The following is a 14773-nucleotide window of genomic DNA, read 5'->3' as shown; positions in this document are numbered from 1 at the left end:
ACACCTCAAGGGGTTACACTGCATACTCCCAGGATCTGTGTATATTGAATTTTGGAGGCTATTTTATTATATGATAATACTATCATATTTGTATTATACTTTTAATATTATTTATGTAATGTATATATAAAAGTATATGCAGTATATTGTGTTTTTTGCTCAGTTGTGTCTACCCCATGGACTGTAGCCCGCCAGGTTCTTCTGTCCATGGGATTCTCCAGGCAGGAATATTGGAGTGGGTTGCTATGCCCTCCTCCAGGGAATCTTCCTGATCCAGGGATTGAACCTGGGTCTCCTGCTTTGCAGGCAGATTCCTTACCATCTGAGCCACCTAGGAATATATATATATATGCTAGTATTTATATACAGTATATATAAAAGGTAATGTATAAATAATTGTTATATAATACACAATATGAGTACATTTTATAATACATTATTATACTATAACACTTTTATTAAAAATGATGATGTCTTTATCTTTAAAAAGTAGTTTTTGTAGACTAGGAGACAGGAAGTCCAGTTCAGCACTAAGGCCCTGACGGTGGTGTGAGAACCGTTGTAATCACTCACTCAGTGATGTGTTGCCCAGGATGAGCGGGGCTTCTGGGTGTTTTGCTTTCAGCTCCAGGAGGTCTTTGAAGGTCCCAGGGGAGATCCAAGTAACCCTCTCTCCATGAAAGGTCAGGGTTCGCTTTTCTGGGTCCTCTGCCATTCTCTAAGTGCAAATAACAAAGGTGTGTGCATGTGGGCACATCTGTATTCCTGGGTTATGATAGATTCCAGGTGGAGGTATGCTTCTCTAGAGAGATTTCAGAAGTTCTGGGTTCCCCCTGACCAAAAAGTATTCAGTATACCATTGGCTAATGCTTGAATTTCCATAATTAGATATTTACTCCTTTGGCTTAAGACTTGTTCATGTGTAGTGCTTTGGAGGAAAGTGAAAGTATGAGCTGGCATCTGTCATTGACCCTTCAGTGTAGATTAACTTAGCATAATTTGGAATCATGGCCTTAAAAAATAATAATTATACTGATACTCCTAAATTAGAATCTTCAGTTTTACGTCTGAAATCCAAGCTCACATACCTGAATGAGTGCTCGGTGTCTCTTCTTAGATGTGTAATAGGCATCTCAAATTGAACATGTCCAATACTGAGTTCTTCACACCCCATCCTCCTCCAAGCCCCCTCAGAAAGGATTCCCTAAAGGAAAAATCCCCTGCTCCTTCAGAGGTCTTCCCCTTCTCAGTAAATGGCCACTCCCCTTTCCAGCTGCCCAAAGCCCTGGAGTCAGCCTTGACTCCTTTCTCTCCCCACACACCACATCACATTCATCAGGAAATCATGTCGGCTCTTCCAGAAGTGTATCCAGAATCCACTGGCTCCTCACCGTGTGCATGCTGGCTGCCTGGCCCAGCACCACCATCCTCAGGAGGGCACAGCTGCCCTAACGGGCTCCCTGATCCTTCTCTCACCCATCCCCAGGCTATTCCTGTCCCAGCAGCCCAAACCACCCCAGATCCCACCCATTACAAGGTTAACAGGAGCGTACCCCTCTTAGGTCCAACCTCTCTGATAGCTTCTCATCTGACGCAGAGTAAAAGCCAAGCAGTCTAAGTCCAGGATGGCCTGCCCCCAGCCCTGCAGCTTACTGACTTCTCTGGTTCCCTGAGTTCCTGCCAGGCTGGCCCCTGCTCTGTCCTTGATCAGGACAGGAGTTCTCCTCTCGTTGGTATCTCTGCACTTGGTGCCCCACTGCCTGGATTGCTCTTCCCCACCATGACCAGTTCCCTCTCCTACTTCAGAACTTTCATCAAATACTACCTTTTCAGAGATGTCTTCTCTGGCCAGATATTGAAAATTGCAACCCCCTGCATCCTATCCCCCTTCACCGTTTTATTTTGTTCTCCTTATCACTTGCTAACACACTATATAACTCATCTATTATCTATATATCTATTTATCCATTTAAACTTTTTATTTTATATTAGAGTATAGCCAATTAACAATGTTGATAGCTTTAGGTGCATGGCAGAGCGACTCAGCCATACATACACATGTATCCACTCTCCCCCAAACTCCCCTCCCATCCAGGCTGCCACATAACGTTGAGCAGAGTTCCCTGTACAGTAGGTCTTGTTGGTTATTCATTTAAAATATAGCAGTGTGTACCTGTCCATCCCAAACTCCCTAACTATCCCTTTCCCATACACTTCCCCACTGGTAACTGTAAGTTCCTTCTCTAAGTCTGAGTCTGTTTCTGTATTATAAATAAATTCATTTGTATCATTTTTTAAGATTATTTGTATAAGGGATATCATCTATTGTCTTGTTCATTGTGTGTTTCTCCAATCAGATTAGTCTCCTTGGGGGCAGGTCTTTGGGTGAGTTTTGTTCCCTGTTGTGTATTCAGTACCTAGAACAGTGCCTGGCATGTTACTGAATGATTAATATTTGTTGAATATATGAATAAACATATCAGAACCCCTTCAGAAATACATATGTTATCGAATGGAACAAGTGGATGTTAGAGAGGAAAGACAGAAATGCTGACAGAGGGAAGGCTGAAGAACTGGGAGGCCCTGGAAGTGCCCCTTGAGGTCAATATCTGGGAAGGGCTGGAAAGACCGAGTTAGAAGCTGAGAAAGACTGGATTGATTGGGACAGTCAATAAGGATACATTGCAGATGACAATGATGGAAGTAATGACAAAAACGGTTAAAATATAGCCTCAATTGAGGCTTTGGGGAATGTGTACAGGGCATCAAGGGCTGGCTGAGCCAGGCAGGGACAAGCATTCTGATTTGATAAAGAATTTCTACAATTTGATAATTTCACAGGATGGAAAAGGTGTTTTTTAAAACCTGAGCTTATAACCAGTGACATTTCAATAGCACATAAAACACCCAATCCCTCTTACCAAGAGTTCCGGAGGAAATATGAGCTCCTGGGTAGGGTCCAAGGGCTGGAACTCCTCTTTCACAAATAACTCTGTGCAAATCTTTATAAAGGGCAGAAGAAGATGGTTCCATCAGTCGGGCTCAATTGGAAACAGCATCATCATTCTTTACAGTAATAAGGCAAAATGAACACAGTAATAGCTCCGACTCTGCTTGTATGGGAAAATAGTTCAAACCAAATATTTTTAAATAAGAATTGTGTTGACACTAAAGAAAAGAATATCCAATGACCAGTTCAAATAGTATCCTGCAAAATACAAAGACCGTCTATGAAAAACAATCAGAGGTCAATTAGTTTGGGAAATCCTCTTCCCTGTGCCCCAGCCACTACCCCCTCATCTGTTAAGTTAAGATTCAAAATGTGAAAAACTCTGAGAAGTCCTGTAATTTAAGTAAAACATGACTCTGAACATATATGCTCTTGTGTAAGCACACACATACCCCACTTGCTTTAATAACACTAGTTGGCATTTATGGAGTGCTTACATTCCACGTGCTTTCTACACATATTAATAATTTACTTAATCCTCCCAACAACTGTACAAAGAGAGTAAATTGCCATCTCTATTTCATCTATTAGGAAACTAAAGCATGGTGAAAAGTTACCCAACTGCAATCCTCTCTAAATTAAATATGTTTTAGTTTTGGAAGCGCTTATTCTCAAGCAGTTTCCTAAAGAGTAAGGCAAATCAGGAGAGAACTGTGGGGTGCGGGGCTGGAAGGATATATAATGGGGAAACCTGTGGAAGATGGGCTGGCTGAGCACGGCGGGGGGGTGGGGTTGGTGGGATGGCGAAGACAGATTTGAGTTCATTATCAGGTCTGCCATAACTTGGCTCTCTGACCCTCTCAATAGAAATGTACCTAATCTCTCTAAAGATTAAGTAGAAACCTATTTTAAAAAACTGAAGTATAGTTGATTTACAATGTTATACCAATCTCTGCTGTACAGCAACGTGACTCAGTTTTACACCTATTTACATTCTTTTTAAAATATTCTTCTCCATCATGGTTTATCCTAGGGGATTAGATATAGTTCCCTGTGCTATACAGTGGGACCTTGTTGTCTATGCATTCTAAAGGCAACAGTCCGTAAATACCAACTCCAAATTCCCGGTGAAATAATGACTATTTTGAAGGGTAATTGTGACATGTAGATGAAATGCCCTGCCATGTGTCCAACACTGCCCTGCTTTTCCCTCTGTCTCTGTAAGGTCTTCCCCAGATTCTGGAAGGAAAGCTTGCATTATTCCTTGTGTAGGTCCTTAGTCGGATCGCAGACTGAGACATACCTGCCAACATCTAAAGGACCAGTTTTTGCTTTAGTTGGAATTAGAAGTGTAGGCAGTACCTGGGGGCAATAATGTGGTGTGTATCTATAACCTAGAAGTAAGATAGCGTCTGAGAATTAAAATGGAAAACAATGAATCTGAGCTGAGGAATTAAAATTCCCCTAAATAGGAGCTAGGCCAAGACTTCACAGTTAGCCCATGGAAGACAGTAACACAGCTTTAAGAGATGGGAGTGTCATGGGGCAGACACGTGCCATCTAGTAGGGCTACCTGATGGGTGGAGAGGGGTCTTCTGTGATGTTACCCTTATGATTATCAATGGCTCTGCATCCACGCTCACCAAGCAATCTTCCCCTTATATTGTGACCTCCTGCGTGTGCTTCCCTACAGGAAAGGACATGGCTCAGTGACCATAAGATCCACCTTAAAATTGTGTTTCTCTTGATAAATGAATACTGCGGCACAGTCCAGCTTAAATATGTTCTTTTGAGTTTGGTTAAAGTGATTCAGGTGGTTGCAGAGCCCAATCATGTGTGCTCTGTGCTTAGTCGCTCAGTTGTGTCTGACTCTGTGATCCCATGGACTGTAGCCCACCAGGCTAGCCCGCCAGGCTTCTCTGTCCATGGGGATTTTCCAGGGAAGAATACTGGAGTGGGTTGCCATGCCCTCCTCCAGGGGATCTTCCCAACCCAGGAATGGAACCCAGATCTCCCACATTGCAGGCAGATTCTTTACCACTGAGCTACTAGGGACAGATTGAATTCTGGAGGCTACAAAATCCAGACTTTAGAATATTTTTAGCCCTCCAGGGGGCACTGATCCTCTGTGAAGTGGTTTTCCAGGGTGTAGCCTGCCTTCCTGGGGAACACCCCTCTCTTCCATTGCACAGCTTCCTCAGACAGAAATAAAGTGACAGGGGAGGCCAAGAATGGAAATAAGGTAGGTGTTAAGGGTAAAAACAGAACCAGCAGGGAATGACTGGGCTCAGTTTTGTGTAAGGGCAGCTCTGTTTGCTTAGCTTTCCATGTCTACAGGGAGCAGACTATTTTTCCTGTCTTCTCACTAGGAATTTTCTCTAAATAATTCCTATAAGAACTTGGCAGTGGGTCTTTTTTGGGAAACTAGCATCTCTCAGAGAGCAAAGCCAGAGACTGGGGTGTTTCAGGCTGGATGTCCCAGCTGTGGGGGCCGTGACTCGCCGTCTGAGTGTGGACTGGCTCCCCAGCCTCCCTGAGGCAGCAGTGCCCTCTCTCTGCAGAGGGGAAGACAGTGCGAGAGGACAGGACGGCAGGCGCTGGGTCAGGCAAGGACAGGACTCGCAGAGCTGGGGCAAGTCTTTGTTCTCTGACCTAAACCGGCTTATGTTTTACTGTTTCAGCGTTCCGGAGAGTGAAGAGGGAAATCAGAGCGCGAGCTTTCAATCACCTCTTTACCCTGCTCCCAAATGAAAAGTGTTCCATTTGTGCCTCCACTTTGAACGTTTGTGAAAGCAGAGAATGACCATCAGCACGCACAAGCACGGTTCAGCACTGGTGTTAAGTGATACTCTTGGGGAGAAGACAAAGCAAAGGGACTCACATCTCTTTTCCTGCAAAGCGAAGAAGAATCATTTTCTTCCAGATCCAGGCAGCATTTTCCTGTTCCTTTCTGTTGACAGCCATTTGACTCCTAGGACAGAGAAATGCCTTGAGATGAAAAACTTAAAAAAAACCAAACCTATTAAAAAAAACATTATTTAAAAAAATTTTTGAGTATACTTGCTTTCCTGGAGTATAATTATGTTAGCTTGTGCTATACAACAACGTGAATCAACTCAATTATACATATACACATATCTCCTTCCTCTTGAGCCTCCCTCTCACCACCTGCCTCTCCTATGAAAAACTTTCCGACATGTAAATCAGTGTGTGCCTTAAAGGGTCTGGCAATTTAAATGAGGCTCCCAGCTTTTAAAGTCACTTTTGATGGTTTTTATTGGAATAGGGATAATCAGAAGATCTTTCCTTTTTACTTTATTTTAAAAATATGATTCAGATACAGAACATATAATATAGATAGAATATATAATACATTTACAACATTTAATAAATAGCATAAACAGTAATAAAGAATATGAAGAAATGTAAAAGAAATAAACTATCATTACTGATAAAAATTTTTATATAATATATATTTGTACTATATTTATAGTTAGTACAATATGCCTTTTATTTTGACTTTTTGTTCATTTATTTGCCTGTCATTAAAGTCTTTAAAATATAGTTTTGTTGATGGCATATTAATCTATTTTCTGGCTATTCTATAAATATATTTGTAAAATTTGCCATTGATGTATACTTAATTTTTTCCCTATATTTTATAACTACAAATAACATAAACACTTCTGTTCATTGCAGGTATAGTTTTGTGTACATCTCTGAATTTTTTTTTAGGTGAATTCCTAGTTGTAGAATCACTTGATAAGATGTTTTTCAGAGCAATAACAACTGCTAGTATCATTCTCTGCGAGATTTGACAACATTGACTATTATCATTTATATAGGGACCTAAAAAAGAGAAAGTAAAAAGGAAGACAAAGAAAGAAAGCAGTTTTGGAGCCAGGTCTCCCCACCATTTGCAATCTGTGTGGCACTGACTGGGAATGAAAGGACAATCAATGAATTTTGAAGCTGGTTTCCATTTGCTGGTTCTTTCATTTCCCATTTCTCCAACCTTACTTCTTGTATTTTATTCCTCAAATAGTCTCTCCTAAGTCTCTAGTAAAATACTTTCTTCCAGATACTTTAATTCTCTGTCTCTGCACAAATGTCTCAGGCTGGCAGCTTCCTGGTTCTGCCCAAGAAGCAAAAACCAGCTGAGCCAAGCCAGTAGCACTTCCTCTCTCCAGCAAAACTCTGAGCTCTCATAACAGACCATGAGCGAGTGGTAACAGAAGCAGCCAGTCTCTGCTTGTCTAGCAGATAAGCGCCTTGGGTATTCCTGCTCCGGAGCTCGCTTCCTTTCACCCGTTAAGGTTCCTGGGGTCTGTTGGCTGCACTGTGGGTCTCTGACTACAGTTTTTCCTTTATCCCCAGAGGCTGTGCCTGGAAAGGTGGATAACATCCATGTTCCAGAGGGAGAGAGGTTGCCTTTAACTTCATTTGTATTTCACAAATGTTTTCCTGTTTACACCAGTAATTTGATGGCTTTCAAGCCATACATTTTATTTCTCAGCTTGTCAACCGCTGGCTCCCCCGTGTGGCAATAGAAGATGGGACATGCGCTTGGGATGGGCCTGGCTCTGGGGAGTGGGACATACCTGTTGGTTCATTTCTAGGCCCTTGTCCACTCTTCATGGAGCTGAGGCAAGAGTACAAATGGAGGCCCTGGCCTGGGGCCTGCTGCTCTTCCTTCCTCACCCTGGTTCTGGGTGTGTACTGTGAGGGGCCTCACACACCTGTGAACCAGCCTGCAAATCCAAATTCTGTGTACTTCCTCCCTGAATAGCCAGTGTTTGGCTTCTGGAGCACATGCTGGCTGTTAGGATCTTCTCAAGGAAGATGGACTAGGGGAATAGGCCTGTTCCTGGGAGTGGGATCAAGACCATATCTGGAGCATAGTCCAGAAAAGGGTGAAGGCTTGAAGTGAGCAAGTCACTTTGGCCCTGTGGCCTCCTGAGATTGGCTGTAGGGCTAATAGCAAGCGGGTTCTCTGAAGTTTGGGATCCCCCTTGCTCGGGTCTAAGGGTAGTACTGCCTGTGTCCATCCTGCCCTCTGCAGAGGGTGATCAGATGTGTTTGTCTGATCTCCCTGGCAAACACTATTTGTAGTGTCGATGGCATCCTTGATACAGTGGTAAATATTTGTTGAGTTCTAAGTGCTAAGCAAGACTTTGCTACGTGCCTGCAATTTCTCATTTGATTTTCACAGCAGCCTAGTGAGGTGTCACTATTTGGTGGGGGAATCTCTCTGTTCTCTGGTATTTGGGGTGAATTTTGGATTCTACTAAGCCTTTTTGGCTTCTTTATTTGCTCACACTTTCTCAGCTGGTCTGGATTCTTGGCACTAACCTTGCCTCCCCTAGGCAAACTCTGTATCTTTGCTTGTCTCCTTGGGTTTGCTGGAGACGTCTTCCCTGTCCTGTCCCAATGCCTTGCTGAAATTGTCATGGAAGATGTCTAGCTGGCTGGCTAGATCACCTGGCTTTCCGGTGGTGTGATGTCGAGGGTGAAAAGTAGTATAACACCCACCCTTCCCTCAACAAAGAGCTCAGACTCCTGAGTTAGATGGAGCTACTGATAACTCAATCAGTCTTCCTTACGATCTATTTGCATGGTCTAAAAATTCGACTCCTGTGTTCCCAGCCTAGACCATCTGTCACTGTTGTTCTTTCTCTGTGGGTGCCCCTGCAGCCCCTACTCACCAAACAAAAGGTCTTCCCGCTTGCGAGAATTGGCCGATACCCAGTGCAGCGGCACAGGTTACCTGATCAGAGAAAAAGCAAAGTTATCAGTATGTTTTATTTTTAGTGATTTTTACTTTATTTTTCTTTAGAAAGTTGATATGAAGACAGGTGTTTTGTTTTTGAGAATATTTGACTATCTGCTAGGCTGTTCACTGCTTTTTCCTTCCTCTTAGATAATACCCTTCCCATCACCTCAATTCTAGTTTCATGCGCTGTTTGAAAGAAGAGAATAGTTTATCTGGTGAGCTCAGTTGCATCCATCTATTAAATTATTCATTCATTCAACGTGTATCTGTTGACAACAACTATATTTCAGATACTATGTAAGAGGCAAGTGATTCTAAAACAGGAAAACATGCGTTGTTTCTAAGGCTCTATATGAGTGAAGTATCATGCCTCGACAGCTTGTTAGCAGAGCCCCTCCACATTAGGTCACTGCTTCAGAATTTCCTAGGGTATTTGTTTAAAATGCGAATCTCTGGCCTTTCTCCAATTCTAAATCAGAATGTCTGGGGATAAGCCCAGGAATCTGCATTTAAGAGGTCTGTGGTGATTCTATTGCATGGGAAAGTATGAGAGCCTCAGGTTTCCAAGGGATGAAGGCGTGGGGGAGGCTGGGGTGGAGGAAGGTTAGTGTGGAATCGAGGTCATCTGGAGAGGCTCCACAAAGAAGCTCATGCTGAAGGATGAGAAAGAAATGGATTGATGGAGAGCACAGGAGGGGCGCTCGGGGTTCACAGAGCAGCGCAGGCAAAAGTGGAAACGTGCGGAGGATGGAGGGCTGCGAGGAGACTGGCCAGGGGGGAGTCACGTGGCTGAGGAGGAAGAATGAGTTCGGGGGGCCAGCTGTTGGGCACCTCTGAGTGCCGCGTGAAGGAGGGTGGGTGAGGCCACGTGAGGGATGACGAGTTGCTGAAGGGCCTCACGCAGTGGAAGGACCTAAGGAAGGCAGGATTTTAGATGACTTGTTTGGATGTCCTGTAGAGGAGCAGAGAGAGTAAAGGAAGTCCACTATAACTGGAAGACTAGGAGAGCGTGTGGGGCTTACTCTTCAGGCCTCAATCTAAGGATTTATGTATCTAACAGATGTCTTTTTTTTTTTTTTTACTTTATTTTGCTTTCAATACTGTATTGGTTTTGCCATACATTGACATGAATCCGCCACGGGTGTACATGAGTTCCCAATCCTGAACCCCCCTCCCACCTCCCACCCCATATCATCTCTCTGGATCTTCCCTGTGCACCAGCCTCAAGCATCCTATATCTTGCATCGAACATAGACTGGTGATTCGTTTCTTACATGATAGTATACATGTTTCAATGCCATTCTCCCAAATCATTCCACCCTCTCCCTCTCCCACAGAGTCTAAAATTCTGTTCTATACATCTGTGTCTCTTTTGCTGTCTCGCATACAGGGTTATCATTACCATCTTTCTAAATTCCATATATATGTGTTAGTATACTGTATTGGTGTTTTTCTTTCTGGCTTACTTCACTCTGTATAATCGGCTCCAGTTTCATCCACCTCATTAGAACTGATTCAAATGTATTCTTTTTGATGGCTGAGTAACACTCCACTGTGTATATGTACCACAGCTTTCTTATCCATTCATCTGCTGATGGACATCTAGGTTGTTTCTTCCTGGCTATTATAAACAGTGCTGCGATGAACATTGGGGTACACGTGTCTCCTTCAATTCTAACAGATGTCTTGTTCAGCGATGGTTGATGACCCAATGTGAGGTTTGTTGAGAGGAAGCAGAAGTTGCTGCGTATGTGAATACATGTGTGCATGTGTGCGTGCACAGTCACATCCAACTGTTTGTGACCCCATAGACTGTAGCCCTCCAGACTTCTTTGTCCATGGAATTTCCCAACAATATTGGAATGGGTTGCCATTTCCTACCCCAAGGGATCTTCCCGACCCCAGGATCAAACCTATGTCTCTTCCATTGGCAGGTGGGTATTTACCACTAGCGCCACCTGGGAAACCCATGAGGTTGACTGTTCCTGCAAAAAGGATATGTCTATGAACTCCTCTTTAGTAACTTAAACCCACTGTAAATTTGAAAAGATCCTTTCAACATGTGAAGGGCTGTGTTATGGGTTGAATCGTGTCCCCAAAGATGTGCTGAGATTCCAACCTTTGGAACCTGTGAATGCGACCTTATTTGAAATTCTGCAGAGCTGCAGATGTAATCAGGTGAAGAGGAAGCCATACTCATCTTAGGGTAGGCCTTAATCCAGTGGACTAGAAAAAGAGGAAAATCTGAACATAGATACACAGGGGAGAAGGCCATGAGTAGATGGAAGAAGAGATTGGAGCAATGAATCTCTAAATCAAGGAGGGCCAGGACTGCTGTCACCCACTAGAAGCTGGAAAGAGGAAAGGAAGAGTCTCTTCTAGGGCCTTGATTTCAGACTCTTTGCCTCCAGAACCATAAGAGAAGAAATTCCTGTTGTTTTCTTTTCCCAAGTTTGTGGTGCTTTGTTATGACGGCCTAAATGAAGGCAGCCAGGTAAAGTCACTGGATAGGAAGAGAGAGTGGGGTGTTAAAATGGGGGTGTGAGCCACTTGTTTGGGCAGCAAGTGCTCTGATGAGCAGCTGCTAAGCTTGACATTCTCTGCTCCTGGCGAAAGCAGCTACTTCAGAAATAATCGAGGGGGTCCCTGAGTGGGGCTGGGGTGGCATGGTAGGGGGAAGCACAGCCTGACACATGCCCCCGCCTGGTCTCAGGTCAGACCTACCCGCCAGGGCTTCCAGAAGTTGCTCCTCAGAGGGCTGTGGGTGGTTCCTCAGCAGCGTGTACATGGACATCACCATCCCAGGGGTGCAGAAGCCGCACTGGGTACCGTGGCTCTTGGCAATCCTCTCCTGGATGGACACAGGCACGGTCACAGGCCCTGACTTCCCACTGTCACCTCCCACCAGGGTCCAGGTCAAGCGTCTCCCTTGTCACAGTGGAATCCCCTCCCTGAGCAGTGCACCCTCACCTGCGGCAGAGTTTGCCAGCATCCCCTTTCCTTGGCTGCTCCCAGGGGAGGTGACCCGGGAACCGTGTCCTAGCATTACAGTTGCTTCTCAAGCTCAAATGTCCAGATCCCTCTACTAGGGAGTTATTGGTGCACAACCTCTATTCCCAGAGTGAGAACTCTCCAGAAATCAGTAATGACAAGGAATGTGTGTGTAATTTAAAAAACAGTTTTATCGAGCACTTCCACATCTTTCCCAGCTTGGTTCTGAGCAGGGGTCACTTCTTTCTGAGTAACTAAGAGACTCTCCACTATGGGCCTTATATTACTCTCTTCTCTAAATTCTTCTGTGTGGATCAAAAGGAGCTCTACTTTCAAAGGTCCAAGATTTTGGTCTGTGTTCTAGATCCTGGCTATTTAAAGTCCAGTCCGTGGACTGGCAGTGTTGTTGTTGGTCCCACCTGTGATCTTGTAAGAAATGTGGGACCTCAGGTCTCTGTTTTAAACCTTCTGAATCAGGATCTGCATTTTTAGAAAGCTCCTGGCTGATTGATTTTTAGGCTTGAGAAGGCTTGCTCTGGATGCAGACCTTAGTGTAATCCTAGGATTTGGGCTTATCGGTCTTGGGGTAAGCATCCTCTCTGACATTCTCAGAGACTCTAGTAAACTCTGCTGGGTCTTTTGCCTTTGCTGACATTCCTGGAATTGATTCCTATGTGGTTAAATTCAGATGACTCCTGCCTGGTAGTACTTGCAGCATTAGTGTGTCTGAATGTATGACTTCCCAAACCCCTGTGCCGATAACTCAGAGATTGGTGTGTTTCTGCCCATACGTGTCACAGTACTCTTAAAACTCCATGCCACAGGGAATAAACCTAAATTTTATCCTGTCATCCTTGAGATGTTTTATTCTATGCATAATACCCTCTGTGTAATATTTATTCTGCATTACAGTCTAATATGCATTAATTAATATTTTGATCATGCTGTTACTATTCAAGCAGACAAAATAAGAAGAAAGATGATCAACTAGTGAAATGTGGATGTATTTCTAGGTTTCTTTTAAGTCATTTAACAGATATTATTATCTGGATCAATGTGTATCTAAAGCTTCTACTTTCTGGACCACAACGTAGAAGCCCTAGGCGGCACAGTCAACACAGCTTTGATTACAAAGATAGGGTTAAGAAGTGAGAAAATTGGGATGTGCTCTTACCTGCACGGGGTGAAGCCTGGTTTTGATGCTTCCAACACCTTCCACAGTGGTGACAGCAGCCCCATACAGAGAGCAGATGGGCACCAGGCAGGCAGTGACAGAGAAGTGTCTTTATGTGAGAAGCACAGGGAAAATCAACAGAAGTAAGACCGTTCTGCCTGGTGGGAATGTGGGAACGAAGAAGTGCAGCCGAACCCCTCCCCTCAACCGGCCTGTCATTCAGTCTAGAGGGTGGGGAACTGGAGGGGTGACCAGGAGGGAGAATTAGAGTCTTGTCCGCTGACTGTATCATTTGTAATAATTGGGGTTCTTAGGGGGAATATGGGCATTCTGAACCTCAGAAACACTTTCCAAGCCTAAAACAGACCCAGCTGGATCTGGATTTAGTGGGAATGGACTTGTCTCATCAGAAATAAGTTAGACGTCAATTATTACTCATTACAGCATTAATCCCATAACAGGTAAAAGGCCCACCTTGTCTTTTAACCATATTTGAGAATTTTTTTTTGCCTGTTTATTTTAAACTCTGTATAAGGTTATTCAGCAGAGTTGGAAGGCCTGTGTCCTGAGGCCATTTTTCACAATCTTGGGCCTGTGGATTTGGGAGCAGTCCAAGTACTAGAATCTGGCCCTTAATGAAATGCTGAAATCATGGGCTGGGTTCAGTCTAATAATAAAAACAGCCAGAAAATGTGGGCCTGAGTTCTTGTTATATGGCTTACTAATTGTATGACTGAACAAGTCACTTCATTTTTCTGAACCTCAGTTTCCTCACCTGTCAAATGAATGTTTGGCCTAAATTGGAGTTCCATTTTTTTTGGCCACACCACACAGCATGTGGAATCTGCAGCATGCCAGATCTTCCTCCAGCAGGGATCAAACCTGTGTCCCTTGCAGTGGAAGCACAGAGTCCTAACTGCTGGATCACCAGGGAGGTCCCTAAGTCGGGGTTTCTTAACTGGGATGCATCAGTGGGCCTTGGGAGATCCATGACCCCCTGGAAACTGTGTAAAACATTATTAGTTTCTTTTTGTGATTAATTTTTATTGGAGTATAGTTGCTTTACAGTGTTGTGCATTAGTAGTTTCTGTAAAAGCACAGGCTTTTATCAGATTTTCAGAGAGGTCTAAGACCTAGACAGGGTTAGAATCACAGAGCTGGAAGGCCTCTGAGATCGTCCTCAGCTGTGAGAGGAGAATGCGAGCCTGACTTCCGGGCATCTGGGTGGATACCTTATCTCCTGGGACGTGGGGTCTCGCTTAGATACCATCACGGTGCAGGCACCGCAGCCTCCTCTTCCGCAGGCGTACTTGGTTCCTGTGAGGCGCACTGGGAGGGCCAGTCAAGGAAAGACTCCTGGTGGACATGTCGCCTCCATTAGAGCTTCTTCCCTAGGGTGTTGCTAGTGAGGAAAGTCTCCTTTGTGAAGTGAGATGCAGGTCTGAGAAGACATTCCCCTGCCTCCAAGCCTCAGTTAAGACCAGTCTGTGTCTTACTAGCTGTGTGACGCTGCACACACAAACCTCTCCCTACCTGTTTTCTCATTAGCAATGAGGGAACAGCAGTATCTACTTGATCTTCACAGGCTTATCGTAAGTATCTTGTCAGATAACAGAAGTAAAAGCCCTTAGAAAAATCCTATTTCATTACAGGTAGTCTTCTGGGTTCCGATTACATAATTGGAAGGGAAGCATTTATTTTTAGCAGGTTAATGTATTGCTAGTTTTTCTCAGTTATCTGTATTGCATTTGAAACCCAGTCAGTGAGCCTTCAGAGAAAACTCCCATCCTTATTTTCGTATCCCACTGGAGTACCTCTCTTCTCCCTCTTGGTCCAGGTGCAATCCCAAGGCCCAGCCCCTGCTCCTCTCTTTAGTCATTTTTCT

At 44.1% G+C, this 14773-nt stretch overlaps 1 protein-coding gene and 1 long non-coding RNA gene across 2 annotated transcripts in view; one reads left to right on the top strand and one right to left on the bottom strand.

Moving 5' to 3' along the window:
* Window positions 1-14773, bottom strand: part of LOC138434099 (aldehyde oxidase 2) — an 82129-nt gene that overhangs the window by 63630 nt on the left and 3726 nt on the right. The window contains exons 3-9 of the mRNA XM_069577967.1: window positions 14121-14214; window positions 12889-12997; window positions 11448-11574; window positions 8656-8717; window positions 5832-5921; window positions 2922-3002; window positions 574-718 (exon numbers count right to left, since the gene is read on the bottom strand). Coding sequence (XP_069434068.1) covers window positions 574-718; window positions 2922-3002; window positions 5832-5921; window positions 8656-8717; window positions 11448-11574; window positions 12889-12997; window positions 14121-14214 — 708 coding nt within the window. The remainder of the gene's footprint in view (window positions 1-573; window positions 719-2921; window positions 3003-5831; window positions 5922-8655; window positions 8718-11447; window positions 11575-12888; window positions 12998-14120; window positions 14215-14773) is intronic.
* On the top strand, window positions 5102-5997 carry LOC138434100 (uncharacterized). The gene is made up of 2 exons (XR_011254647.1): window positions 5102-5192; window positions 5632-5997. It is a non-coding gene; the product is annotated as an uncharacterized lncRNA (long non-coding RNA).

Source organism: Ovis canadensis, chromosome 2 (assembly GCF_042477335.2).
Source record: "Ovis canadensis isolate MfBH-ARS-UI-01 breed Bighorn chromosome 2, ARS-UI_OviCan_v2, whole genome shotgun sequence".
Taxonomy (NCBI): Eukaryota; Metazoa; Chordata; class Mammalia; order Artiodactyla; family Bovidae; genus Ovis; species Ovis canadensis.
The sequence above is the reverse complement of the archived record's forward strand: the minus strand, read 5'-3'. Positions and strand labels throughout refer to the sequence as shown.